Genomic DNA, 27,986 nt, shown 5'->3' on the forward strand with positions numbered 1-27,986 from the left:
TTTACGATTAAAGTACGAGTTAAAGAACGAATAAAAGAACTTTTTTTTTTAAACAACAATTTGCCATAGAAATAGACCTTTCTAAAGATCGTCGATTATCCACGAATATTATTCATATTCTTTTCAATTCGTGCGTTAAAAGATCGTCATCTAGATTTAAATTTTATTTCGTCGTATATCTCGTCCGATACGAACCTGTTTAGATATCGTATTTTATCCTTCTTTATTCCGTCTTTACCTATATTTACTGACGTAGGTAACAAGGTTCGACCTAATCATTGCAAATTATTAAATTACACCTATTAAATGTACTTAACATGCATACCACGCGACATCGGAATTCACAATTACTCAACCAGTAGCTAGCTCCGAAAGCACTTTCATTAATAATCGATTTATTGAATATCTTGTATTATATAGAAGTTTTAACATCAACATCGATCGAGAGAGCGTGTCGTGGAAAATCAATAATTAACCATCAACATCTTGCAATATCGGTATTATTCAATTAACGGTAGTAGGTTTTAATGAACTTAGAAGAATTCTTTTTATATTACGTATTACATATCGTAATATGTTATCGCGACTGTCCTATAGCTGGAGAAAATTAATCAATAATCGCATAAGTGGTACCGATTAGTTTTTCGCCGTTTGGCGTTGGTAAGTGGACTATATTAATCAACGAAACAGGTCATAAAGGAGCAGCTATCGAATCGTTTAACGTAACAACATCTTGCCCTTGTCACTTTCACTGTTTCATCCTATAGTTCACTCGGGTCGTCTGATGGCTATTGCTCCGAGAACAATTAAATTTCGATCTATGTACTTAATGGTAATCGTGGTTGGACAATTAAATTTCTATACGTATCGATACGTGGAAAGGTGTACGGTGCGCGGCGTACGACGATACTTTATGCATACAGAACGGGAAAGGAGATGGAGTCAGAGTATTTTGCGAGTCCGCAACGACGGAGGTAACACACTGATACTAAGAACGGGTCGGTGATAGTGCGATCATTTGCATTTTAATACCGAGCGAACGATAGCGACTGTATCTCGCAGGCTCCACCTCCGGTCTGTCAGTCCGGTTATAACGATCCGATCGACGTGCATACATGACCGCCGTTAAATATTTAAACGAGATCGAACGTGGTAAACTGCTGCGCTACCTCCTACGTAGAGAGACGCGAGCATGATCGATGCGCTTCCTCTTGCTACCAATTAACAACATTCGACAAGGTTCTACGATTTGTTTCCACGCTTCTTGTAAATATCATAAAAATCTCGAGTTTAGATTATATCTTAACGCTGTCTAAGATGCGATCATATCTCCCTGCCTCTCTCTCTCTCTCTCTCTCTCTCTCTCTCTCTCTCTCTCTCTCTCTAGTAAATTATGCACGAAGGTATAATCTCTACTTCTGTTAAACTTTCTTCACGTTTCGAAATTGAAGCGGATCTGTCTGATGTTCCAATTTTACTTTTGTAATTGAATCAAGTAGATTTGAGAAAGCTTCTGGTTATTTACGAGGGAGTAAAGCAATGGAATATGAAAAGAATACAAACAAAGTAGAGGCGCGATAAAAGAATAAACGTGTAGTGGCAATAATAAATTCAAAGTTGTATTTGAAAGGATTTTCACTAAACAATTCTGTAGATTCCTTATATTTCAATTTGTTACTGCGGAATATTTTATATTTGTCGGGAAGAAAGCGTGGACCGCCTTCGAGTCGTGAAATTCTCACTTTCGAAGAGCTAAATCTATTTTATCGCTAGCAATGAAACATTTATAAACTGTAAAATTTCTTTCTAAGTTGGTTTTATCCGACAGTTGTCACATAACTTTTTCATCCTGACAGAAAGAAATAGTAAGAGAGTAAAACTAAAACTAGTTTGATACGCGGTAATTTCATTTATTTATAACGCGTAAATAACATTCACGGCTGTATAAAACCGAGAATGGGATTAATAGCGAAAAATACTTGCCGCGTGGAAATTGGCGTCGCGAAAAATAATTTTTTCTTTTTTCTTATTCGATCCACGTTTTCACAAGCGTGTGAGAGAATTTGCGCGATTTAGGTTAGAATTCCGGAATAATTGGTGAAGGGGAGTCATTCGATCACTTAGATTAGAACATTCGTTCCAAGACGAAGAGTCCGAATTCCTGAACTTTCTAGCATTTAATCTTAGCCAGAATATCGAGACCAATATGAATCGAACACCCGGCCTGTCATAATTTATTCGTTGTTGAACGTTTGCCATATGAATTTTTACGAAGGACGATTTCAAATGTTTGGAATAGAACGATCAATGATAGAAGGTTATCGCGAAGAAAACGAACGAGAAGATCGAAATCGTTGGATAGACGTATTGAGAAACGTTTTTCCAGCTGGACAGCGATTTTCTCACGAGGTGGTCGAATTCTGTTGGTCGATCTTGTAACACGTGGCTTCTAATTGGTGATCGAGACTTCTCTAATTAGGACTGTGTGTTCCACGATCGGCAATTGGCACGGCACGAAAGTGGGTCGTGGCTCCGAGTTTTGTCCTACGCTCCTTGTCTACGTTTTGCGACGAAACTGTTGCGTAAGCAGATATTTCAAATTCATAGTCTTCGGTCCTGCCTCGAAGGATTGATAAAGATATCTGTGACGTACCTATTGTGTTTTCTTCGAAGTAAAATAGTATCGGGTTAAACCTTGGGATCTCGAATTATTTCAGTATATTCCTTTCGCTCATAGATCGGTTTCACCGCGATTACTTGAAATTTATGTATTTCGCTGATCTTACGAAAACGTGTACGTTGGAAAGTATTTATACGATATACGTAGAAATGCGAATTATTAATCGTTGTGAAAAATATAATCAACTTTATACGAGAGATTAATATGGTTTCTTCTTAAATACGCTTGAGAAATAATAGAATGCTGCGTGTTTGGTACTTTATGAAAGCAGTCGCGTTAGAAGCGGCCAGAACGTTAATGAAAGTTTAACGAAAATAATTTTCCAGTTTCCAAGTTCTTATTTTATTTCTATAGAAACGTCGTTATTCGTATAAGTCATTACCTCTCTCGATTCTTCCCATTGTTTCCGTTACTTCCTATTATAACGTACTCATTAAAATTACCTTCATTGTCGGGATAATAATAGGATTCACGGCTGGCAGAAACTTTTACTTGAGATTCAAATACTACGTAAGAAATAAATAACCAAGGATATTAGTGCTAAATAACATCTTTGTATTAGTTACTAATTAATTAATTTAAAACGGCAGTCTCGTTTCATGCAAAAAATCGAACGTAGTTAATTAAAATCGAATAGCTCTCTTCAACGTAATCGGTTTATATCGAAGGGAAATTAACATATACGCATAATATATCAGGTATACAAATACTACGCAATTTTAACAAATCGCGTGTACATCTTTCTGTAAATCGTTGCAATTCACCATCACATGTATAATTAGTTAATCGATTTAATAACCATGAAGGTTATAATTATAACCGTAATTATCATCAAACCTGAATGCTGTTGGAGCAAAGTTAGGTAACGTATTAAAAAAATAATTTTCAGATACAAAAACATTATTTAATATCTGTCAATAACGAATAGATCGTGTTTTGCATATCTTTGCATATTGGCATATATTGCCTATTTTTTTAATAATGTTTTTTAAAAATAAACTTAAATATGTCACCGTAATATCATCCGATGTTATGCTATAAATATCATTATTTTTTTCTGCGTCGATTCGTAAGTGAGGTTGGGTTTAAAAAAAAAAAAAAAAAGAATCGCAACGATTATTCGAGTGAAAGAATTTGGCTCCTCAATTTTAATTTATACTTCAATTTTTCCGTACTTTCATGAACAATTCGAATTTCCCAATGATTCGAACGATCGAACTTAACTCGAACTTTTCGATCCGCCCATACTTCTCCTATTTATTATCGGACGATACGAACAAGTTGAATTTCTCGATGACTCGAACGATCAAACTTAATTCCACTTATCTTGTCCGAGCCATCGAATCGTCGGAGTACATCTGATTATGAGCTAACGAAACACGGGTTCGCGTGTACGAGACTAAAGAGACGTTAAGCCCGTCGAATCGAATATACGTTTTGCAGTTAACGGCGGTTAGATACGGCTCAAAGCAAATGGATATTTTATTGTAACACGCTGGCACGGCGTCACAACGCCGAGGAACAGTTTCGAACGCCCTTTCGCTCCGGCGGAGCACTTGTGTAAATAGCATTAGGATGCTACTCTCCGCGTGCGTTGAGCGGACGGCTTTAATGAGAGGGAGAGGTATTAAAGGAGGGTTCTCATGTGACGACACGAACGTTCATCGATCGTACGAACGGGAATTCGAAAGCCGCGGGCCAACAACGAGGGAGAATGCAGGAAATTAAAATCAAAGCTCGTTTTAACGTTTTGCTGGTGTTTGGCATTCTCCGATGCCTAGACGCCAGGAACGCTTGTTTTTTCGACGCCACTGATCGTGGATAGCTCGATTTGCGTTTTACCTCGCCTCGTTCTTGCATCGTTTAAAACGCATTACCGATAAAAACGTCCGTCACTGTTTTTTCCCGGTCGCAATCGAGTGGCAAATTATCAATGTCTTTCGATTACATTTTCGCGGGATTTTACGGACGTATTCCTGCCAGATAATTGATCGCTTTTCTCTTAATTTCTTTTTGTTTCTTTTTTACATTACTCATCTGCTTTATCTCGCGTCTCTTTCATTTATCTTCGATATTTGCTCGTCAATTAGCTTCGCTTTCTTTCCGCTTGTAACGAGGAATAACTTTTGCTGGAATCGCGTTTATTTCTTCGTATTTTGTTAGATCGATGAAATTATAGAAATCGATGATTAAAAAAAAGAAAAAAATACAATTAAGATCATTCGAGTCTATTAAATAGAATTAAGCGTCTCGAATATCGATATTCAGACGATGATTCTTTATTAATCGAAGGGATACGTTAAGCCAAAATTACACGCCCAAAGCACTGACTTGTACTACTTCGTTTCCCAGAAGCTACCTTAATTATACAATTCGCTGCTTCTGCTAATGTTGACGGGGTTGTGTTCTTTTTTTTTTTCGATTCGACCGACGCAACATTCGAAAATTGTCGAATAAAAAGTCGTATATGGATGTGTCTATCATTGTTGTTGGAGAATCACGAGGCTGGTCACGATTTACGATGCGTCCAGTTGGATCGGTCGATGTTCGCCGGCCCTGAAGGCTTACCTCGCCTACGTCCACGCCCACGTTTCTGCCACGGGGTTCAGGAGGCGGAGGAGAGGGATAAAACGAGAAGGATAGTAGGAACTTGTCTCTATCTTTCTCTTCATCTCGATCTCTATATTCGTCTCTTGTTTTTCTCCGTCCTCTGGTTCTCTCCTTCTCCGTTTATCCGTGCCTCTTGAAATTCTTCTTTTTCAACCCTTCGTTTCCCCACCTCTTATTCAATCCCTTCCCATCGAGTTTTTCACTTTTTTTCTTATATTTCTAATTGGTTTTCTTTCCCTCCACCATTTCGTAGCGCGCTTCTTCCTCTTTCTTTTCCTCTCTTTGTCTCCTCCACCTTTTCTCTTTTGGCTGTCCTTCGCCTCCCTCTATATTTACGGTAAAACCACCGACAGTCGCCGCAATTCGTACCATCCTGGTCTCTAATAACGCTCGTAAAATACGGGCTTTATAAACATTCGCGGTAATCCTGATCAGGGCATGTCTTACGCCTGGATTGCAGATTTTTCTGAATTTATTGGAAGTTTGAAAGCGGAAGTTGCGCGGAAAGCGCGTGATCTAGAAAAATGTAGAAAATACCCAAAGTATAGCGCTTTTTATATTATTAAGTAGGTAAAACAATTTTCTATCGAGCTTCTACATTTTTTTATTATGTTCTTAAACGTATGAATTTTCATAAAAATGCGCAGTCTGCTTTATGTCGGTCTTAGAGGTAGAAAGGAACGACTTGTTCGGCGCTCCGTTTCTGCTCGTTCAAATCACCGATGTGAACGCCCCTTTAGAAACGGATCGATGAGTACGAGCGACATAACCGCTTCGGAGGAATCGGTTCGAAAATGTCTCGTGCTTTCTCGATCGATGAAATTCAACGTTCTTTGCTGTCCTTGTAATTGAATTACCGTTTCTTCGAAAATTCATGGTTTGGATATATCGGGAACTGAATCAATTAAATATGGATACCTCCCGATTAAAATAATGTATCATTTTGTCAGACGACCCTGGCATTGTACGAGATAAAATGCAAATAAATAGTGAAAGAGCGAAAGCAGGACGATAAGTTAAAACGACGAATGTTTCAAAGATAGAAGAATTTACGTAATATCGAGTTTTCACAAACCAGCTTGCGGTCGTTCTTGAATGCTAATTATAAAGTAGAGTTATTTGAATAGTATGTAAAATAGTTCTTTATCGTTTGAAAACATAGTCTTTCCATTGACTATCTGTGAATATTGCGCATATAGTGAAGTACGATACTCTTAGCAAGGTAAATACATACATCACTCGTATTTCAATTTTAATTACACGTTGGAAAAAATATGTTAATATATGGCAAGTATGTTACATAGTAGCAATCAAGAGTTTGTTATATTCGAGAAATAGTCTGCTCGAGTGACTTTATCGGAAAAGGATAACTTGCAAAGCTTTTACATAATATACACATAATAAATGTAAAAACTTTACGAACACCTGCTGATAATTCGATCGAAAGAAAACCTTTACACTGCTAGAAGCGTTTTTTTTTTTTATTTTTATTTCTTCTATTACTACTTAATATTATTAAAAAAAATCTAGTACTCTTGGTAATATACTTTTTATAACCGCGTTTCTCATCATTTTTATCTCGGGTCAAGTAAGTCACATAATTTCGCGTAACTCGGCTACTTCTACGAATCGGATTAGGAAAAAATTTCAAGGTGACCGTTGCACGAACGTAAGTAAAACTGGAGTACAGGCGTGAAGCGTTGCACGCAATGCTGGTAGCAATGCTGTCTGGACTACTTGAGCGGGCAGCGTGTACTACTGGGCAAAGCGTACCCTACAAAGAGAAGCGAGATGATACTCGAGTTACGCAAGATACGTGAGATACTTGTCGATACTCGAGATACCTGACTCGAGGACAGCAGAGGGCGGGGACACCTGAAGTTGGTTTAAAAGCATACGAGGATTACAAGAAGACACTCAAATTACAGTAGGTGCGGGCGACTGTGAACGCGAATCTCGGTCAGTGGTCGCAAGAAAGTGCACGATCTAGTTTTAATTACGCCATTGGCATTCAGGACGCTCGAATCTATTTCTGGAACCGCCACTTAGGCCGCTTTAAGAAATTATGAATTTATCCGCCCCGTTCGAGCTTCGATCTTAATTCTTTTACATTATCGTTAAACCGCTGCAACCGTTCGAGTGGTTTTATTATTATCGATGTTCTCAGGAATATACTTGCCGCGAAGAATGAATAAAGCGGCTCTAGAAAATTCCAACGACTAGTCGATAGGAACTTCCGATATGATTAATTTCTGTTACTTTTTCTTTTCTTTTTCTTTTTTTTTTATTTGGAAAAATTTAACCGACATCTCTAAATAATATTTCCTCAAACAATTGTAAATAACAAATAAGCGACTCAAGATGGGAAAGTTGTAAAGTAACACCACAGTCTGTACACATACGTATCTAACTTTTCGTTTGAAATTTTCGTGAAATTATTCAAATTTAATTTTCTACTTTTGATATTCCAAGCAAGATGGTTATATGTAATTAGCGCGTACAATTTACAGACATATCCACGAGTTTATCAATTTTTGCTTACACTACTTCTTAACACGATTGCCTCGAATTAATCCGATCGATTAATTCCTCGAATGGGATTAAATTTCGTATTTGTAGCGACAGAGGGCTGAGGAAAAACAGAACACAGTGTAACACGTGGCAGTCGTTTAGGGCGTAGAGATTTGTACTTTGCTGGGAGCCATGAGACCGCTCTCACGGATCGATGTTCGTATGATATACTAGCTGTATAGACAATGTGTTCCTGCTGTTAGGTGGGTGGATTCTACTCAGAACGTTCAGTTCATAGACCCTGGTCAATGCTCCAATCCACTTCTCAGGTTTTAAATACCTGTAATATACCGTTCAAGAACACTTATCGATCTAGAAATTACACGCGCGTGCGTGCATTGTTTTATTACAATCCCTTGGCATCGACCTAAGTCATTACTCAAGTAATTTCATATTCTATCGAAGCAGTTTCGCGAATACTCATTACGATTTATTTCTAAAAGTTGTATATCAGTGAAAAATGTTAAACTTGTATGAAATATATCACGTCAAAGACAAAAATACTAAAGTAAATATTGGAATTGTACACTTTGAAAAATGATAAAGCAACTTTATCTCTGGCAGAGTAAAATTTTATATTTCATATTATTTTATATCGGAGATGTACATTCTACGGGATAGGAAACGTATAGTAATCGTAAAGTTTCGTGTTTAAAATGAAATTTGATCGTATCGTTATAAGATGCAGCGAAATTTCTCTCGCATTTCCATCCATTCATTTTCACCTCTCTATTCGTTACTTTGTATTTTCATGCTGGTAGGAAATTTTCATTTCGCTAATGTTTATTTGGTATTTGCTAAAAGCAAAAATAATGTTTCAGCTCAATGACGAAGTGTAAGCATTCTACGGAAAAAGAATTATTACGGATGGAAAACGTTGAAATAGATTTTTCATTTTCGCGATATTATGACGATAGGAGATACGAGAGAGAATATCTTTAGATCCATATGGCAGGCTTGAAATAGCGAAAGAAATGACGTTTTTAAAGAAATGTAAAGTATTTTCTCAACCGTAAAAATAATGTTAAGAAGCTAACAACCGAAATGTATACTCTCAAAAATACGAAGCAGCACAACAAACACGATAGAAGTATTCTGGAAGACCTAGTAAATAGGCGTTTAAGATGTTTGTTCAAGAAATATCGCCGCGAATTCATGAATAACACTAATCAAGTTAATTTTGGACCTGTTTCACTTCTGACACATTGGTATGAAGGTCGAGGAACGACCACGTTCGAACAAAGCACGTGTCACTAGTATCGCCACGTGGCTCCCTTTTCACGAATGTTTCCTCCCTTTCGTTCGTGACGTATAAAACGAAACAACGGATATTCGCTCGGCATTGTCAATTTATTCGTACAAACGCGCGAAAAATTCGTAAATTTATGCGAAGTCACGGCTGCGCGAACTTATTTATTTTCGTACAAGAAAATGTTACATAACAACGATCTTAAATTCTGCAAGAATAAATGGCTGTTTGCGCGACACAACTTGAATCATGCTTTCAGCATTAGGATGTTTTACATTGGGGAAAAAATAAAAAAAATACAGAATGATATGAAACTACGTGTTTCAAATGCTAAGTAAAGCAACGAAGGTTAAATTAATAAAAATTAAATCGTATTTCGTTCTTCTTTTTTTTTTTTTTTTTTTAATACCTGGATAATCATTTATTTAAACGGGGTCACTGGTATATCGAAATTAAATATTGCGATTTTACGATATGAAATGCGAAGTATATACATTTTTATTAATCATGTTAGTTCCATTCTTCAGGCTCTAGATACAAAACTTAATTACTCTGACAGTCTATTGTGTTACATTTTATGAAGCAGAAACGACAGATGCCTTTACACCAATTACGTTAATAGTGTTGCGTTCACGCATCGTGTACTTCGCTTCTATTATAATTTATAAAGAATGGAATTCATTTGATGTTTTATTTGATAAAGCTTTTCGCGCTCGGTATCCCTCTCTTTTGACGAGAAACGAGTCCGTTAGTTACTTGTTATTTTCAGAAAAATTTGTAATTCATTATTTATGACATCGTTCCGTTCTTGTACCGTGTCAAATTTTTCAACAACTTTCTTCATAAATAAGAGTTATGTCAACATTTAACGTTTCTACCGTGAAAACATGGAATTTCTAAAATTGAAAACTCGCCAAATTGGAGAAATCAGCTTCAGTTCCTTGTTTTTTATTCTTTCAATTTATACGGTATATCGCTGTAGCATCATTTTCCCTCGCCACTGCTATTACGTCGCCCATCAACTACGCTAACAACCCCATAAAATGTCGAGGTATTCGTACAAATATCGATTCGTTACTCGCGAAGCTTGCAAATAATTTTTCGAGCAAATTCTTCGTAGGGATGTTCGGACGAAAACATTTGTAAAATCCATGAAATTTTCTTATCGCGATGATATCTGGACGACAGAAGTACCTAGCGAGAAGGTTCAATGTCCACGAGAGACACGTGTGCGTACGAAGGTCAAATGATTTGGAAAATACAAATGCCTGTACTGTGGTGCGCCCACCATCCAACGCCATCAACCCCAAGAGGGTTTTTAGTCTCTCGGTCTCTTTTTCTCTACCAAAATCAGACGTAAAAAGAAGCGTACACGCGAGTATTCCAGGAAGAGGGTCGACGAACGGATGACACGTGTGCAAAGACGTGTCGCGTGAGTTATTCGATTTCGCGTTCGTGGCATATTATGCATTTGCGAGCGTGGCACAGTGAAAACATTTAGTAGCTGGCTTTGTACATACGCATCTCAGCGTAATGTGCGTCAACTATGTAGATGAGTAGCACTGCCAGCCGTGAGTATTACGACACCTGATGTTATTTGGTAAAAATCGTATGTTCTTGGCTGCTTTTAGTTTCTAGTTATTTTATGATGAATCCCTTATTTCATTTGCGTCATACGTAGCATATAACGCGAAATACTTGACTAAATAACTGGAATGAATAATGCAAGTGACACGATTAATGTACAACTAACGTACGTAATTTAATAGTAAGTGCATTACTAAATTTTTTAGTAAATACGATATGTATCTTGCAAAAATTAAATATTACGATTTACACAGTAATATTCCCAAGGGCAAAATATACCAAATTTGTGCGCCTGTGAACGCGTCAAAGTTAAAGAATTTATTGAAGTTTTTGAATAAATGCAACGAGTAGATGTATTTAATAATACTTATGGCTACTATTTAATAATACTTGTGTGCGCGTGTATGTACATTCGTAAGGTAAATACATGCAAATGCACGCGTGTAGCTGATCACAGAGCAAAAGTGGCCGGATAACGTCGATAAAATTTAAGTCACGCTTGATCCCATCGCTAGCTGGTTGTACGTACTACGTACGCATATACGCGTAACCAGACCGGCTCGTGCATTAAATTGTCTACATGCACATGCAGTTGTATGCACGTTTGCACGCGCGTACCACTACTTGGTACACATAGGTGCGTGGGTGGTGATATACGTGGAGGCGAGCAGAGGGTGGGTTTACCTTGATACGATGTAGAACGCGGTGGAAGGAGAGCGACAAAGAACGAAAGAGACAGCGTGAAAGGGAATAGGTAATGACACGGAGGGATAGAAGAAAAACGAAAGGTAGAGGGTAAATGAAACTAGGAGAATGATAAAGAAGAGGAGATGAAAAAGTGCAAGATGGAAAACAAGGGGAAATGAGAATTGTAATAAAGATAGAGAAAAGGAAAGTAATAAGGGGAGAAAGGGAAATCTAGAAGCGAAAAAGGGAGAGAGGAGCGATGTTCTGCGCACGTGCGGACCACCAGCACCTCGATCGATCCTCCACGTTTCGAAGAGTCGTTACGACCGGAGTACCGGTACTCTTCGAGCTACTACTAACAGCCGTTCGTCTGACGGGCGTAGTAGCGCGGCACTCAAAAATTTTCACCCACGCGAAACTAAGGAAACACTCCTTTTTTACGATGGCACTTTTATTCCTAAGTGTCGCCGGCTATGGATTCACAGTGGTCTGTTCTGTAATTTTCCACCGTTGCCGCCGAGTTTTTCGATATTGCGATTCGCATTAGTCCGTAAATAAGGTCATCATTCTCGTTGGAACACGAAACAAGGATTATGTTATTTTTAATTAGCATGTGATAAAACTCTTTTTCTATTTCATGTACATAATCGGCGTTGGCGAATCGGTTGCTACGATCGTTACTGTCGTATTTAATAATTTAAGGGACGACTATAGCGAATAACGAATAATGCTTCGATCATAAGGCTTGTCATTTGGCGTCAGTTAATAATGCTTACCAGTTATTTCCTCATTTTAGCTGTCAGAAAAGTCATAGCTGCTGAGCAAAAGGTATTCGAATTCACAGCGGTCTGCTCTTTAATTTTCCGCCGTGACCACCGCTTCTTTCGACATTGCAATTTATTATTCCGCTTAATACAGTCATCGTTCGATTTTCGATTCGATAGCCAACGACTTTGCTATTTTTAGTTAAGACTTGATAAAACTCTTTCCCTATTTCGCATAATTGACGTTCGTAAATCACGTGAAAACGTTTTCAAAGCAGATTACGGTTGATGTTATCGCATTTACGAGAAGCGCATTTAATCGAATAACGACGAATGCTTCGATCGTAAAACTCGTCGTTCGTTGACAGTTAATTAAGTATACTCGTTATTTTTCCATCTCATCTGACAAAAAAAAAAAAAAGAGATGACCGACGAAAAAAAGAAACCGAAATGATAGACTTAAGTAATACAATTACTTGCTTCGAGGTAATTGCGCGAACGTAATGTACTTTGGATACGTTGATAGATCAGAGGATGATTAATACGAGGTGCTAAATGATGTTATAAGTGCCAAGTAACAGCAGCTTCGACAGCTTAAATATAATTACGTGTATTTTTCATTTAGTCGTGCTCGTTCAATGATTGAGTTGCTGCGAGCGATCTTGTATTTCGCTTCCTTTATGAATATGCATGAGCTTCGGAAAAGCATGAGCGATGTAAACTGAGCGATTATGCTATAAACGCAGCATAATCTAATTTCTTCCTGTTATTCGCGAGTATCACGCATACACGTAACACGTTTCTGTTTTAAATTTGCCATTGCAATCTTATTCAACTTCTCGAACGTCTTTCCTTTTTAATTACTTAAATCGCTGAAAGATATAGATGAAACCGATATTTTCTAGCTACAGTGACTTCGATTCAGAATCACATATTTCTTTAACTTATCTTTTTAATACGATCCATCAAGTTTATAACTAATGATTACAAAATGACGCAAGTTCGAGTTTCCTCATTTATACATATACGTATATCGTATACTAATTAACCGGTGCCGAACGATGCTTGACCCAAAATGCCGAAGAGGTATGTACGTCTTCATCGGCATTCTAAGAAATTAACTGCATCTTGAACGTGGCGTATCGAAGTCGAGTAAAAAGTTAAATAGTGGAATAAATCATGCGCTACAGTTGCGGAATTAAATAACACGCGAGGCAAAGAATAAATCATACGAACGAAATACATTTACACAAAGTTGTCGGAACAACTTTTTTATTTCCGCCGTTTCCATGCTCGTTTGAAAAAAAGCGGACACTTCAAAGTCGACCGAATATGAGTATCGACTGATCGTTGATTCATCGAAATCCCAACGAGCCACCAAGAAATCCATGAGAAATATCGACGAGCACATCTCTATGATCGCGAGTTCTCTTCGAGCGAATCTCTCGACAGGGAGTCTTCGAGATCGAGGACAAAAACGCCCTGAATTCTGACGATCCTTCGATCAAGAATTCATTATACGTACTTTGCAACTGACATACTCGATCGAAACGGAAAAAAGAGTGGGAATACGGGTTGTACTTGCGTTTCGAATCATAGTGTACTCGATTGCATAAATTATTATCGTTGCACTCGATTTGAAGAAAGGTCGATACGTTCGTTGCGAAGCTTTTTTGCAGCTGCTACGGTTATAATTAGTCGGACAGGCTACCTATCTTGAGACATCATATTACGATATGAAACAGCATGCATCTATGTAATTCACAGTAGACACGCTATTGTAATCGCCTATAATCTAACATCAAGCGGTAAAATGATATAGCTTTTCAAATGATTTTATAAAGTTATTTCACGAAGTTACAAAGTTTTAGTCCAATGAACTACGGTTCGATAAAGAAGACAAGTAGAGCTTTAAAAGCTGTTGAAGCTTAACTAATCGCGAAGCAATTACGAGCACACAAGCAAATTCTAGTACACGACGAAGGAAAAACATTTTGATTTATTTAGATATCCGTTCTTAAAATAATGTAACCAGCAAACGCACCAAAAGACTGACGAAGACCGTTCCAAGCCATCGGAAATAATTAGAGCGTGCGGTACTTCTTGAGCGCGTGGAAATTCTTGTTTTTACGAATATGATCGAAATAACGAAACCTAGACAGAAATTTGTTTTACCTATCAAACATCGTAACAAATATCAAATTTTGAATATTTCATTTATCTTTGGCTATTATGTGCATCTTAAAAAGTCTCACAAATGCATTAAACTTCACAGTCCATACCATACTTTGAATATTTCATGTACCTTTAGCTATTATACGCGTCTTAAAATGTCTCAGAAATACATAAAACTTTGCAGTCTAAAAATAATAATACATAGTTGTTTAAAGAACGATATAAAAGCAAGTACGAAGCGGAGGAGACAATAAGCTGATAATTCGCTGAAAAGAAAAAAAGACGATAATTCATTTGATCACCGACCGTGCACATATCTCACACGTGTGACACGTAATGGAACTCTGCGTGTTACTCCGTCTTCCATTTGCAGCACATTCGGAACGAGAAATCTAGTTGCTTTATAAACTCGTTACGAGTGGCGAGACAAGCGTGAGCGGCGCGTGGTTAAGCAACATCGAGGGTAATTCTTCGTTATGTTTCCCAAACCGGACGATCTTCGGTCGGTAGGCAGTGCACAAGCTCTTACTTTATGCCCTACCGTTTCTGGCTTTATACGCTTTTTACATGCAATTTGCATGCAACTTGTACTTTAAGTCAATTAGGATGCTTAAGGTAACAGCCCCGATACATAATCGAAAGGTTTCGTGATCCTTGAAACTTTACGGGAATTGTGTACATGAAATATGCCTCGAACATAGAGAACTTTTCGAACTGTGTTATCTGGTTTTCGATGAAGCAAAAAGGTCGATATCTCAACGATCGCCCACCATCAATAATTTAACCGTACTATGTCGTAGTATCGTATATCTAGCGCGGCTTAGACCTGGAGTTAGACGGTCTAAAGCTAATGAGATTTCTGGAACCAAGAATAACGTGACTTAACCTTAAGTCTGCAGTTGCGCGCATCTAAGGAAATTTAATTATCGCGTACAATCTTATTTGGTTTCGACGATAATTCTGATCTAATTAAAACTTTCCGATTAAAACTATAGCGAATAATATCCCGTATTTTGCCGAATAAGGGAAGATTCTTTGTACTATACGTGAAAAGATATTTTTCATTCGGAAGATTCGCTGCCAGAGATGCAAGTTCTTCTCGTTAATTAATACCGATCCATAGGATTCGTATCCGCATTTTCTATAGCGAGTAGAATCTTGTATTTGTCCATATGAGACAAGGCCTTAACGTTATACGTGAAAAGATACTTTTAAAATGAATATGCTCGTTAATTAGTACCAATCCGTAGGATCCGTAATAGCCGAGTGTTACAAAAAGAACGATTTTAAAACTGAATGATACCTTTATTCGGATACGTAAGTATTACTTAAGGATTCTGGTATATAATTCATGAGTAATCGTTACACATAATTTTGTTTAATTAGATACTAAATATTATCAGATTATACACATATTACGTAAAAATATACGTCAAAAATTATTGCGTCATTCGGTGTTGACCTAAAAAATATCTTTAGGTTTAAAGTAGCGTATCGAATATTCGCGTTATCGTTCTTGCCAGAAGTGAAATAATTTTATGTTCGCGTTATCATAGACATAAAATGGTTTTGGATGCGTTTAAACATATTCCTAGATGTTTTACATTACGTGATAGTATGTCGAACCCGCATTGTTCGAATTATCTAAGAAACCTTCTACTCTATCAACGAATTTAAAAACTTATCAATTTTAACATCGTTCGTCCTTCATTATTTTACAGTAGCTATCTTCGTAATACTATCGAAACTATTTCGATATCTAAAGTTAATCAACTTACCAGATATTCGTATTTATAATGCTATCGATATGTATCGTTTTTAAATCTCTGTTTGTATTAAACAGTAATGAATGCTCGTTAAGAATAATTCATAATATAATGAATATTAATGGCCTGTACAGATTGCTTCGTTCACATGGTTAAAACGGTTAACTACACTTTTGGAAATTTCTCAAAATTTAGCGTCAAACCACTTGATGCATATGTTATACAATTTTTGTTAATTTTCTTTTCTTTTTGTCTTGTGCGGTTAACCAGCTGTACGAGCGAACGATTCAATTAATAAATCAGCAGCAACCGCTAACGTCATTGCCTCTAATCAGTACCAAATTAGTATCTCTAATCTAATACGTTGTCACACGAATAAATTGAACCAACGAGGAGTAAATACAGTAGCTACCGTAAATATACTGATACTCTTCAAACTAGCATAACTTTCTTAAAATTGAAGCAGACGGCTTGAGTCTTCTTAATAAGATAAAAGGATTACTGTACTAGATGACGTGTGAAAAATGTTTCGGAAAAATAGCAATTAGTTGGAATCGCGAAGAAAATGGCGAAGGTCACTTTTTATAACTTTTTTATCTGGGCCTGTAGTGAAAATTTATTCCACTGATATGTTTTGAAGATTTATGCCGGTTATAAACATGCTGAAAATTTCGTTGAAATCAGTTTTTTCGCGATTTTCGATTGAAAATTTCAAGATTTTTCTTTCGATGCTCGTCGCTTGTTTCTGCACAAACCGATCTGTATAAAATTTTCAGCATGTACAGGCCTGGCACATATTCTTCAAAATGTGTTGTTTAAATGTTCATTACAGACACATTAAATGTTCATTCATTACACACATTAAACAGCTGTATTTTTTCCAAAATCTTTTTTACACGTCGTCTAACAAACTAATTCTACCAACTACTCAAAAAAAAAAAAAAAAAAAAAAAAAAAAAAAAAAAAAAAAAAAAAAAAAAAAAAAAAAACTGGTCGTTTGGTTCAATTTGAAAAAAGTTATTCACCGTACGTTTGACAATCGGTTGCTGCAGCAAATTTCTCTTTAATTATTCGTTAATACGACGAATCTCAGCGCGTTATTCCACGCGAAACTCGAGAAATTGCGACGAAACCTTGTCCTTGTTTCAATTAAAACTCATGTCGAGCATGATCTCATGAGAAAAAAGCGCACGATTCTCGCTCGTTAGGTTATTTTCTTCGCTGGACGCGACACCTCCGTCTCGCGATGTGCAAAATACGTAATTCGATTAGCAAGAACGAAACGTTCGACGGGATAACAAAATCAGTGGTTTAGTACCGGAAAAAAGGACGAGCAGGTTTAATTGCTACCCGAATGAATTCCTGTCTCGTTATGTACGATATACGGTGGAAACAAATAAGAGGGCCATGCGAATAAAAAAGAAGAAAGAAGAAAATAACAGTCGAAACCTTCAAATCGTCGACCGATGTAATTATCGGCTATTGCAGTGCCGGCGGGTTAATTTGCATTTCGATGAAATTACGTCTCGCCGAAATAATCTCGCTTTCGTCGATATTATGGCCCTCGTGAAGCCTGACCGGGTATTATTGTTATAACGTGCGCGTTTCCGACTCATCGTCTCGTGTATCGAATGTTAAATCCAACGACGTGCATTCCGGGACCGTTCCAGTCTTTCATCGTCGTTTTATGACGTTGGTAAACGTAAGTGTAGACACCGGCTTCGTTTTCCTTGTCATTTTAATTGAATTATTCAGGATCGATGGTCTACCAAAGGGTTAATTCCGATCATTATTCTTCGTTACTATTCGTAGAACGATGTTATCGGAAAGTGGAGACGCTTCCATAACCAGAGCTATAACATTGAAAATTAAAATCGTGTTTTTTTGAAATGTTAGTACATATATCTTAATCGGTGAAACTTTTAACGTCTTAAATGTCACCGTGAAGCGGCAGATATTTATGCAAATGTATTTATTTAAGAGGAGAACAGACAGCGCGTCCATTACATATCTGACATATTCTTTGCATAGGGCAATTCATTTTTGCATATGTTGCAATTTTTATTTACATATATTACCCATGTATTACAAGATAAGATAATAACGAACGCTTGAAATTATTTAAGTTTTAACTTCTATCTGCACAATTTAAGCATGAAAGTATAAGCACGGTTTGCGAGCTGTTTTGTCTCTAGGATATGCGTATTAAAAGTGACCGTATTAGTTGGTAATAAATATTTAAAATGGCCATTAATGCAATTTGATTCAGATTTGTTGCAACGATGCTTGAAATCGATAACGCATAATACTGTGATATAAATTTTTCAAAAGTTACAAAAACGCACTAATACATTCACGTATGCTATCCTTGTTAACCGATGCAAAATAATACGATAAAAAACGTTCGTTCAATGAAATCTATGCTTATTATGCGTATTGTTATGATACGTGTGTCTTATTTGTATCTATAAATGTGTATTATTGTGAATCACGAATGCGAATTCGAAAAAATTCTCACGTTCTGTTCGAGAAAGTAGGATATCACGACTTTCTCGTAAGATAATTATATCAAGTATGTACATCGTATGGAACGCTGTAAATATACATTTTTAGGAACAATATAAAATTGAAGAACGAGTAATCTGAAATTTTATCGCAACAATTTGTAATTTTATTAGGGCATAAACTTCGTACTTATTTAATCATCGGCTTGCGTATATAACGTGATATTTCACTTGGCGTGTAGTTCAACATAGTGAAACCGTGCAATCAAAAAAGCATGACCTTTTCTTAATAATACATCATTTTATAACCAACCTCACTCGAGATTACATAATGTCAAACTTGTACTATACGATACTTCTGGACGAACGTAAATTTAAGAAAACATAAAATTTTCCGCTGTCAATCAGAAATCGCAAATGCGCATATTGGTAAACGTAATAACAATAACTTGTAGAAATTACATATTTAATTTGAAAAGTGCATTTAGAATGATGTATTTGCTTTTATAATAATAACGTGTTATTATTGTTTTTATCGTATAGTCGAAGGTTATATGGTTTTTATGACTTCGTAAATTGCCCCACAACTAAAGTTCTGTTTGCTATAAAAAATGTGTGTCATTTGAAATTTTAACGCGATGAATATATGCAAAAGTTTCACAGTGCATTACCATATATAAATTTGAGGTCAATGTTTCGAATACTTCTTTTTTATAGTATCAACTTTCGAATGTAAAAAACAATCGTCGTGTCATTTAACACGCTTAGATATTTTGCAGATTTTTTTTTTTAAACGTGAGAATATATAAAAGCAAAAGGGCAAAAATGTACAAACTATCGAAAATATAGCAGCTCTTGTAATACTTAATAAGTAAAAGCAACTTTCTGGCCTGGATTCGTTTCATAGTTACATCGTTGAAACTATATGAATTTGCCTAAACATTCGGGCTCTAGCCATCGCTTATAAAGAAGCCTTTTAGATCTTTCTTACGCGTTAAAGAAATCTAAGAGATTTATAAGATAATACGCCGACTTTTTATTACATAAGAATAGCTGTAGCTATTTTTAGCCTACTAGCAACCAGGAAACATTATTTTCTTTCAATAATATTATTCAAATATATGAATCGTTATACGTGCCCAAAATTTTTCAAGACATTTTTATTGGTTAGACCTTGAAACCTTCTCCTGTATCTTCGCGTTGGATGTGCTCATGCATCGATAATTTTACAAGTTCGTGCTTCACACGATCCATCGTACGCGGGCTCGAGCAATGGCCGTGATAATAGAAGCTGTTACAGTAGAATTCGTTCAGGGTCGATGAAAAAAAATGCGCTTACACGCTTACAGTCACGCTCCGCTGTATTCGACATTTTCTACACGCGACGTGACTATTTGTTGCGGAGATTCGCCTCGAGACTATACTTTACTAGAATCGTTTCGTCCGAGAGTTCTGTCTGTCACATAATACATCCAAGTTACCGGTGACTGCGTATTACGAAAGAACGTGTTGCACATTTAGAAGCACCAGGTGAATGCTTTGTTACATCTCGAGAAATTTAATAAGTTGGAAAAAGAAATTTAATAATAGGTTGATAAAGACGTGCATGAGAAAAGGATACTAAATTATTGGAAATTATCATCGGTATAAAAATATTGTGACTCTAGCGATCGAACCTTCTTCGAAAAGCTATCTTTCCAAAGTATAGTTGGGAAAAATCGAGGAGAACGATCTTGCACAATCGAACGCTCTGTGGCTGGATTTTTTGCGAGTACATCGATTAGACGATAATGCGCTAACAACATTTGTTACTTAGTACTGAACGAGGCTAATACGATGGATGAATTTTTCTGACACGTAACCATATTATTAATCATCGATAACTCAAGCCCGTATCTTTATGGTATTTAGTGCTCCTTTCACTTTACTTCTTCAAACGAGGTATACCTATAGAAGTATAAAGTACATTTACGCACAATCCAAGTTTCTAATTCACGTAAGATTTGATAACACTTTGACATTCTAGTAGGATCAAATTGCGAAATATCTTTTCGAAAAAAATTCATTGGAATTAGAAATTACATTTGCAACGTCTGTCGTAGTGGTCAATAAATGAATAATTTGCAGCAAAAAGATATGTCATGTAATGACATTTAGACTTAGATCGATGTTAAGTTGCATGTATACCGATGTTTCGTTTTTTTAATCAGTTGCATAATGACTAATACATTGAACGTACAGCAAGAAGATAATTTTGCATTTGCTTTATTCTATTTTCTATTTTATTTGCGAATTATATTATATTTACGAATATTTACCAATTTAGTCTTCATTCGCCGACATAATGTCAATTCTCTATAATACTTAATGAGTTCTATATCCACCGACGATGGTCTTGTATCCTCTACATAATGAATGGAGCACTCATAATGAATTATGTAAAAGAACCATGTTTTTCATAATTTATCAGAGTATCTTCGTACGTCAAGACCAGTCGGCTAACTTTTTGTCCGTTGCATTTTAATGACTAAATCATACGCGTCAACCGTTCATACAACAACTGCATTTTTATTATCTTTATACGTAACTACGATGCAACCTATTTTTTTTTTTTTATTATTTTATTTTGGTTATTTTACAATTTGTCCTTATGGACATTTGGTAAAGTGTTATATCTTGTTGGTGAAGAAAAAGAATAAAATAAAAATAAATATAGCATGTGGGTGGCTACCCCCAGCGGGGTACTAGCTTCGTTTTTTCTAAGTTATATCTTTTATGATGTAACCTATGATATGAAAATATTCCAAAATGATTTTTTAAACGATTTCACGCCTTGATCGTCCACGAATTAATACCATCGTTCAAACGTCGAACGATTTATACTAAAAACTGTTTACAGCCTACCAAGTTACTGTAAGTCGATTATTCTCTGTTCCGTTGAAAAAGAGCTGTGTTTACATTTTTATTGTCATCGAAATACGTATTACGCGAGGCAGAAAAAAAGTAACAGCCATAAAGTAACCGCCTACGACCAGTTTTCGTAACATTACGTAATTAAAACGGTATTTTCGCTCGGACTGGCGCATACATAGCTCATTGCTGGTAAATAGTCGCAAGTCGAATCACGGTCATCGAACGCCCACGTGTCGCGAATACCCATGCAAGAATTCACTCGACATTGTGAAAGTAATCGTACGTCCTGTTTTTGGTTCACAGCCAGAAGAGGCCGCAACAGCAACAACAATACCAACAGCAACCACAGCATCAGCATCAGCACCAACACCACAATCATCAGCAACAGAATCAGAATCAGAATCAACAGCAACGTCAGAGTCAACACCAACACCACAATCACCAGCACCAGCAACAACATCAGCACCAGCACCAACATCAACACCCCTCCTGGCATAGGACTACTTTAGCGTCCTGACCACTGTGACCTTGACCCTGACCGCAAGCCGAATAGTCCTAGTAAAAGAAAAAGAGAGGAATCTTCTCGCTAGCGAAGAAACGCATCCGCCAGATCCCTCTAGCGGTTCTCGAAAATCGAGCTAGAGAAGAAGAAGAAGATCCATCAAACCCACGCGGAAATACAGGAAGAAGATTCCACGTGGCCGATCGGCGTTCCTACAGACGTTGAACATCCTCGACAACCTATTCACCGTGATACTCTTCTTCAAAGACCTTCGCTTTGATCATCATTGCTGCACAGATTTCCCTTGTATCACGTCAAAGAGCCGCTGCACTCATCGTGATTTCCTCTCCATAGAGAGCCTTTCTCTATCTCTCCCTCTCTGTCGTGAGTCCGTTTGTAGAGACCTTTTGCGTGTGTGATCGTTTTCGTGGAGTTTCCGATTCTTTCTGCCGAAACACCCTCCTTCTTTCATTTAACGATAAAAACGCAATGCTTGTTTCAGATTCACTTCGATCGGTATATTTCTATGGTAGTTGTTAATTGTGTTGGTCGTGTCAATAGAATTTCGTTTCGTAGAGAATTGTTCCGTTCGTTGCGAAGATTCGTCACTTATATATTAGGAATATTAGGAAAATATTTTTTTCTATAATCTGCACGCGATAACTAGCGTATCCTCTGTTATTTATAGAACGTTCGTTTTTGTTAATATTTGAAAGTACAATTTCGTTGATCGACGCGCGAGGGAGGGAGTAACAGCTTCTAATCGCACGAAACACGGTAGAAAATACAAGTTCTCTCGTCAACGATACTTCTTTTAAGTTCATCGTACTTTAGACGGACGAGTACGTCAGTAACCAGAGCAACAGTGCAATACGCGAACGCCGTGACGAGACGAAAGTTTTCATATCGTAGATACCTTCAAATTTGTTTCATTAATTCTTAAGAGAGAAATTTGCTTGTTACAAACTGTCACGCACCTGATATTTTGTTTGAAAGATTGTTGTTTGTGATTCCCCTTTACGAAAGATGGATAACGCTTTTCGATTTGCAGTATCGGATTGGGCTCGAAGGCTCGATTTCTGTCCTCGTGAAATAGTAAAACGGTTATATGACTCGTTCGTTCCTTTAGAAGAAATAAATGGATCCATTGTAGCGAATAGCAAAAGATATTTAACCGCTAAGCGATAGGATATTAAAATTCTAATAGAAATACGAGCGTGAATATCGGAAGCAGAATGTAAATAAAATTCGCGTGTTCATCGTGATGTGTAAGGAATAAGTGCAATGTATCATAAATGAATGTAATTTCGTAGAATTCTGATAGAACTGTACGATACGTATCTATAGGCAAAGCTGTATAAAGATACGCGTTGTCTTTAAAACACAGTGAGATCGTTGTTTCGTTTCGAATAATATCACGTTCACTCGCATAACCCTTTTACTCGTGCGATTTAAATATTACGGCTACGTTCGAACATTGTTTAATTTAAATTCTCATTTGGCTTATTAATCGTCTAATTAGTCAACGAGTCAGTGACAATGATATTGGTTATTGTTTTAACATTTTAATCAGTTAATCTCCACGTGAGAAACTTCGTTATATAGCCAGAATTATATTTTGTCGTCGAAACCAACGTAACAACGATTACGTAATCTACGCGCAATTCGTCTTTCACCCTCTATAATTAATCGGAAATTTACGATCTATAATACGTATGTATATTGGCACAAAAATTATAGTGTCCCATCTTGAACTGAAAATTCGGAATTAATAATGAACAATGAATCAATGATTTGATGGCGGTGCAATGAGAACGTCCATATAATATATGATATCTCGACGAGTAAATAAAATAAGACACTAAATATATAGATACCTATGTACGTATATGTATATAGCATATGTAACTCGAATATCATACGACGTTATAGAGGGTTATTGAACTGTATCTGGTGAATCGTTTCGCCCAAAATTAAGTTGTGCGTTTTGTTTCGCTGTTTATCACTGATTCGACGGTTGATTTTGATATTGTTGTTACTCGACCATTGTTGTAATTATTTCGTACTATAAATGAATATTTTGTCGAGCAAAGTAGTAGGCGATAATACGTAAGATATGCATAAGCGACGAAACGTGCAATAGTTTTTAATTCGATCATTTCGCATGGATCGTCACGGCGATCGTGAACTCTTCTCACGATCCTATCAACGGAGACACTAATACGATACGAACGAACGTTTTCATCCTGTATCTAAGTCGAATTTACATGCAACAAGTAAAATATGTTGATCTTGCCGTTAGCATTTATGCAAATTAATGAGAGGCATTAATATGCTGCATAGATAATCTCGGCTGTACAAACAGGAATATTACGAAAGAATTTGAGTGAAGAATCGATCGAGAAATATTAATTCGTGCGGTATGCATATTTATTTAAAACACGAAGATAACGGATGAAGAAGAGGATCATTTCGAAAGTATCGGTCTTAAAAATCAATAAAGCCAGTGCTTTCGTATCGCTGGCCACGAAGAACTTAATATAGCTACAACTAATTAGGTCAAATCAATTTTTTATAGTCTACATCCGTTAAGGTTTAAATTGTCCCGTGAACTAGTTCGTTGGAATATTCTTGATAACAATTTATTTACGCATAAATTAAATACCGTTAAAGTGGAAGATGAAAAGACGAAGGATAATGAATATCGATCGAGTAAACACATACACGAGACATTGTTAATCATAGAAATCTGTGTGATCAATTAGCGACAGAATATGATTGTTCCTTAAGGAACCGATAATTATAATCCTATTTAGAATTTCTTGATCTTAAAATATATTTGTAAATCGATAATAGATTAGCATTGAAATTTATGAGATTCAAATTGCGAATAGAAACGAGTTGAATCCGACCGTGATAGAAATAAAAAAGAAAAAAAGATTATTCATTAGCTACAAACATTAAAAGGAGATAGAATCTTACATCGTATTAACGAACTAAACGCGGAAACATATCTTACCTAATTGTCATTTAATAAATATGTATCCAACGCTTTCCTATTTTTCGCGTTAAAAATTTCAAGTTAAAGCATTATAGTAAATCTTCTGCGAATATCTTATATTCCTGCAAGCAAATCATCTTTTTTCGTACAGATTGCAAGTACCTGTAATTATCGACTATGTTGTTATCTCAAAGTATAATTAGATTTTGCTCGAAAGAATTAACGTTCGTACGTGTATATGGTTTGTTTGTTTTACTTCTGTGTGTAAACTCGACTCCAACAAACAAGACATTAAGCCGTTTAACACGTTACTTACAATCACGACTAGGTATCAAAAAATTAGAAGGAAAAGGAAAGAAATGACTAAGTATGAGCGTCTGAAATGACGGAAACAGGTGCTATTCGATAGTTAAAAAGGAAAACGATAATGTATTTCGGTGAACAGAAAGCACGAAAGAAGCGTATATAGGTAGATGATTTAGGTAGAGAAAATATTTTACGTAACGTACACATAGGGCACGCAAATGTATCGCGTAATAAAATATCCGCGATTGAGTGTACCTATGCATGCACGAAAAACGACCCCTTAAATATTTCTCGGTATTTGTCGACGCTTTGCGATCTATAATACAGTAGAATATACGATATATTTTCTGATTATACCTCGGAGAGTAGCCATAAAATGGTAATAATTTAGCTCGGTGGTAGTCGGATGAAATATTAACTAAGCAAACTTTGGCATAATAGAACCTGCGAATTTCTTACTTTATTTACGATATTTCAGATAAAATGTTAACCGGGCAAATTGTGGCACGTTAAACGACAATTCCGTGCGATATTATAAAGCATAATGTGTACACGACTATACTTCAACAAAATTATCTAATTACTGTACCGAATCAAATTGCTCTCTCATACAGAGGACGAATATCAAAATTAGGATTATAATTTGTAATTTAAGCTATCGTAACGTACGGTATAACCAGCGACTATATATGTATAGTAAAAATCGATTGCAACTACGTCATTTCTACTTTGCCTTGAACCTGACAAGCTATAATATATTCGCTATAATGAAATTATTCAAATCCGTTTAAACAGAAATTATACAACATTCGTGTGTTTAACTTTCAAACGTTCTACGTTTTTAACGCTGTGTTAATATTTCGTCTGAACTCGTAAGAAATCATCTCGTATCCGTTTCGCGAATAATGATAAGGTTAATTAAAAATGAAAAATGAAAAGACAAATCAAACGCGCGAATGATATATCATTGAACCGTTAGAAGAGTCCGCGAGAGAGTTCGCAAATATCAAAACGGCAAACACCGAGAATATCGATCATTGTCAAAAAGAATTCGAATAACTCTGCTGCGACTGGAATAATAAGAGGAAAGCCCGACATTTCCACGAGACAAGGTTTCATAAACGGAATTGTATACTATTAATGAGCGTATCCAAAATAGATGATGCATTCGATGTCCGATTATTACATGTTCCCGATCTGCAGTTAACAGGTTGCCGTACATCATTCTGTTTTGCTAATCTTACTTTCCACGATTTATGGATGAGGAAAATGTGCTATATCACGCAAAGTCAAACGAGCGTGTTAAATAATTCAATATATTATATGTATGTTAGATTCTTAACGAGTTTGCAAAGAACATACTCGATAAAATGTGCAATACATAGTTATTTCTTCGCGAAAGCATCGAAACGATTCGATTATCCAGTAATGTAACGTATATTTAATGAATATCTTTCAAAAGATTTACGAATATTTTTTTATTTATTGCGTGCAACTTAGCCTCGGCGAATGAACATTAGTTTAATTTTTAAAGAATGGTTGATTGATTCTATTCAAGTTCAGATAAAATCTAATGGATGTTTTATTGTAGGAAGAAAATCAAGTGGAAAATAATTTAACTTTTAAGGAATCTATCGACGTTTGTACTTTCTAGTTAAAAAATATTTTCTTCTTAGCTTTCGTAAAGGTATTTCTTCTAGTGGAAATTAAAAACTCTCGAAAATCGAAAACTTCTTAAATTATACGTGGAAGATCTTTATTGCCTATCGTGTAAAACTATCTTGAATATTTTTATTCGAACTATTATGATTAGAGTGTGATGATTTATACAAATTCGTATTTTTATGACTATAATTTAAAAGATCGAATCTGGACAAAGATTTCTTTTATCTACTGAATATCGCAACAAATACAATTTGGTTATTTTTTGGTTTTGCCTATTATACGCATTACGTGCATGTTTGAAATTTCAAATTTCCCAAAAATATAGAAAAATCCACAGCCTAATTGTAATTAAAAAGCATTTAGATTGAGACTGAAACGAGACTGCTCGACATCGTGTTCACTGCGATCGTGGTTTACAATACTAATTATCAACACTACCCTCACTACCACGTGGCACGTGGAATGTATAGATCTATACTTGTTTGTTTATTTATTGTTAGGTAGCAAACACGATGGTAACCATGAACAAAAGGTTTGTGGTACAGAGAGAAGCCAACTTTTAGATCAACCTTGACTGTTTAGCCTTTAGATTTTATTAGCTTTATAAGAACGACTAAAATATTATTTTGTTGATATATATATTGTATGACATTATTGATTATAAATCATAAATAACCTGTAAATATACAAGACCAATACAATATCTTTTACGTTACTTGAAAATATATCCACATAATCCTTCTACCTATATATATATCTTTCTCTCTCTCTCTCTCTCTCTCTCTCTCTCTCTCTCTCTCTATATATATATATATATATATATATATATATATATATATATATATATATATATATATTATATATGATAGAAATATGCATATTTGCTATATTTGTCAATAATATAATATCAAGAGGTAACAATATAATATGTTACTAAAAATAAAATTTGTTTCACTTGCAACTAGACATTCATATACATATTTCCAATTAAATTCTTGACCAAATA

General features: G+C 36.0%; 1 protein-coding gene across 1 annotated transcript in view; it reads left to right on the forward strand.

Moving 5' to 3' along the window:
* The window catches only part of LOC132905363 (myb-like protein X), a 38,519-nt gene extending 10,838 nt beyond the window's left edge, over window positions 1-27,681 (forward strand). Inside the window, exon 3 of the mRNA XM_060956574.1 lies at window positions 21,810-27,681. Coding sequence (XP_060812557.1) covers window positions 21,810-22,023 — 214 coding nt within the window. The 3' untranslated portion in view covers window positions 22,024-27,681. The remainder of the gene's footprint in view (window positions 1-21,809) is intronic.
* Window positions 27,682-27,986: the final 305 nt, after the last annotated feature.

This window comes from Bombus pascuorum, chromosome 3 (assembly GCF_905332965.1).
Source record: "Bombus pascuorum chromosome 3, iyBomPasc1.1, whole genome shotgun sequence".
Classification (NCBI taxonomy): Eukaryota; Metazoa; Arthropoda; class Insecta; order Hymenoptera; family Apidae; genus Bombus; species Bombus pascuorum.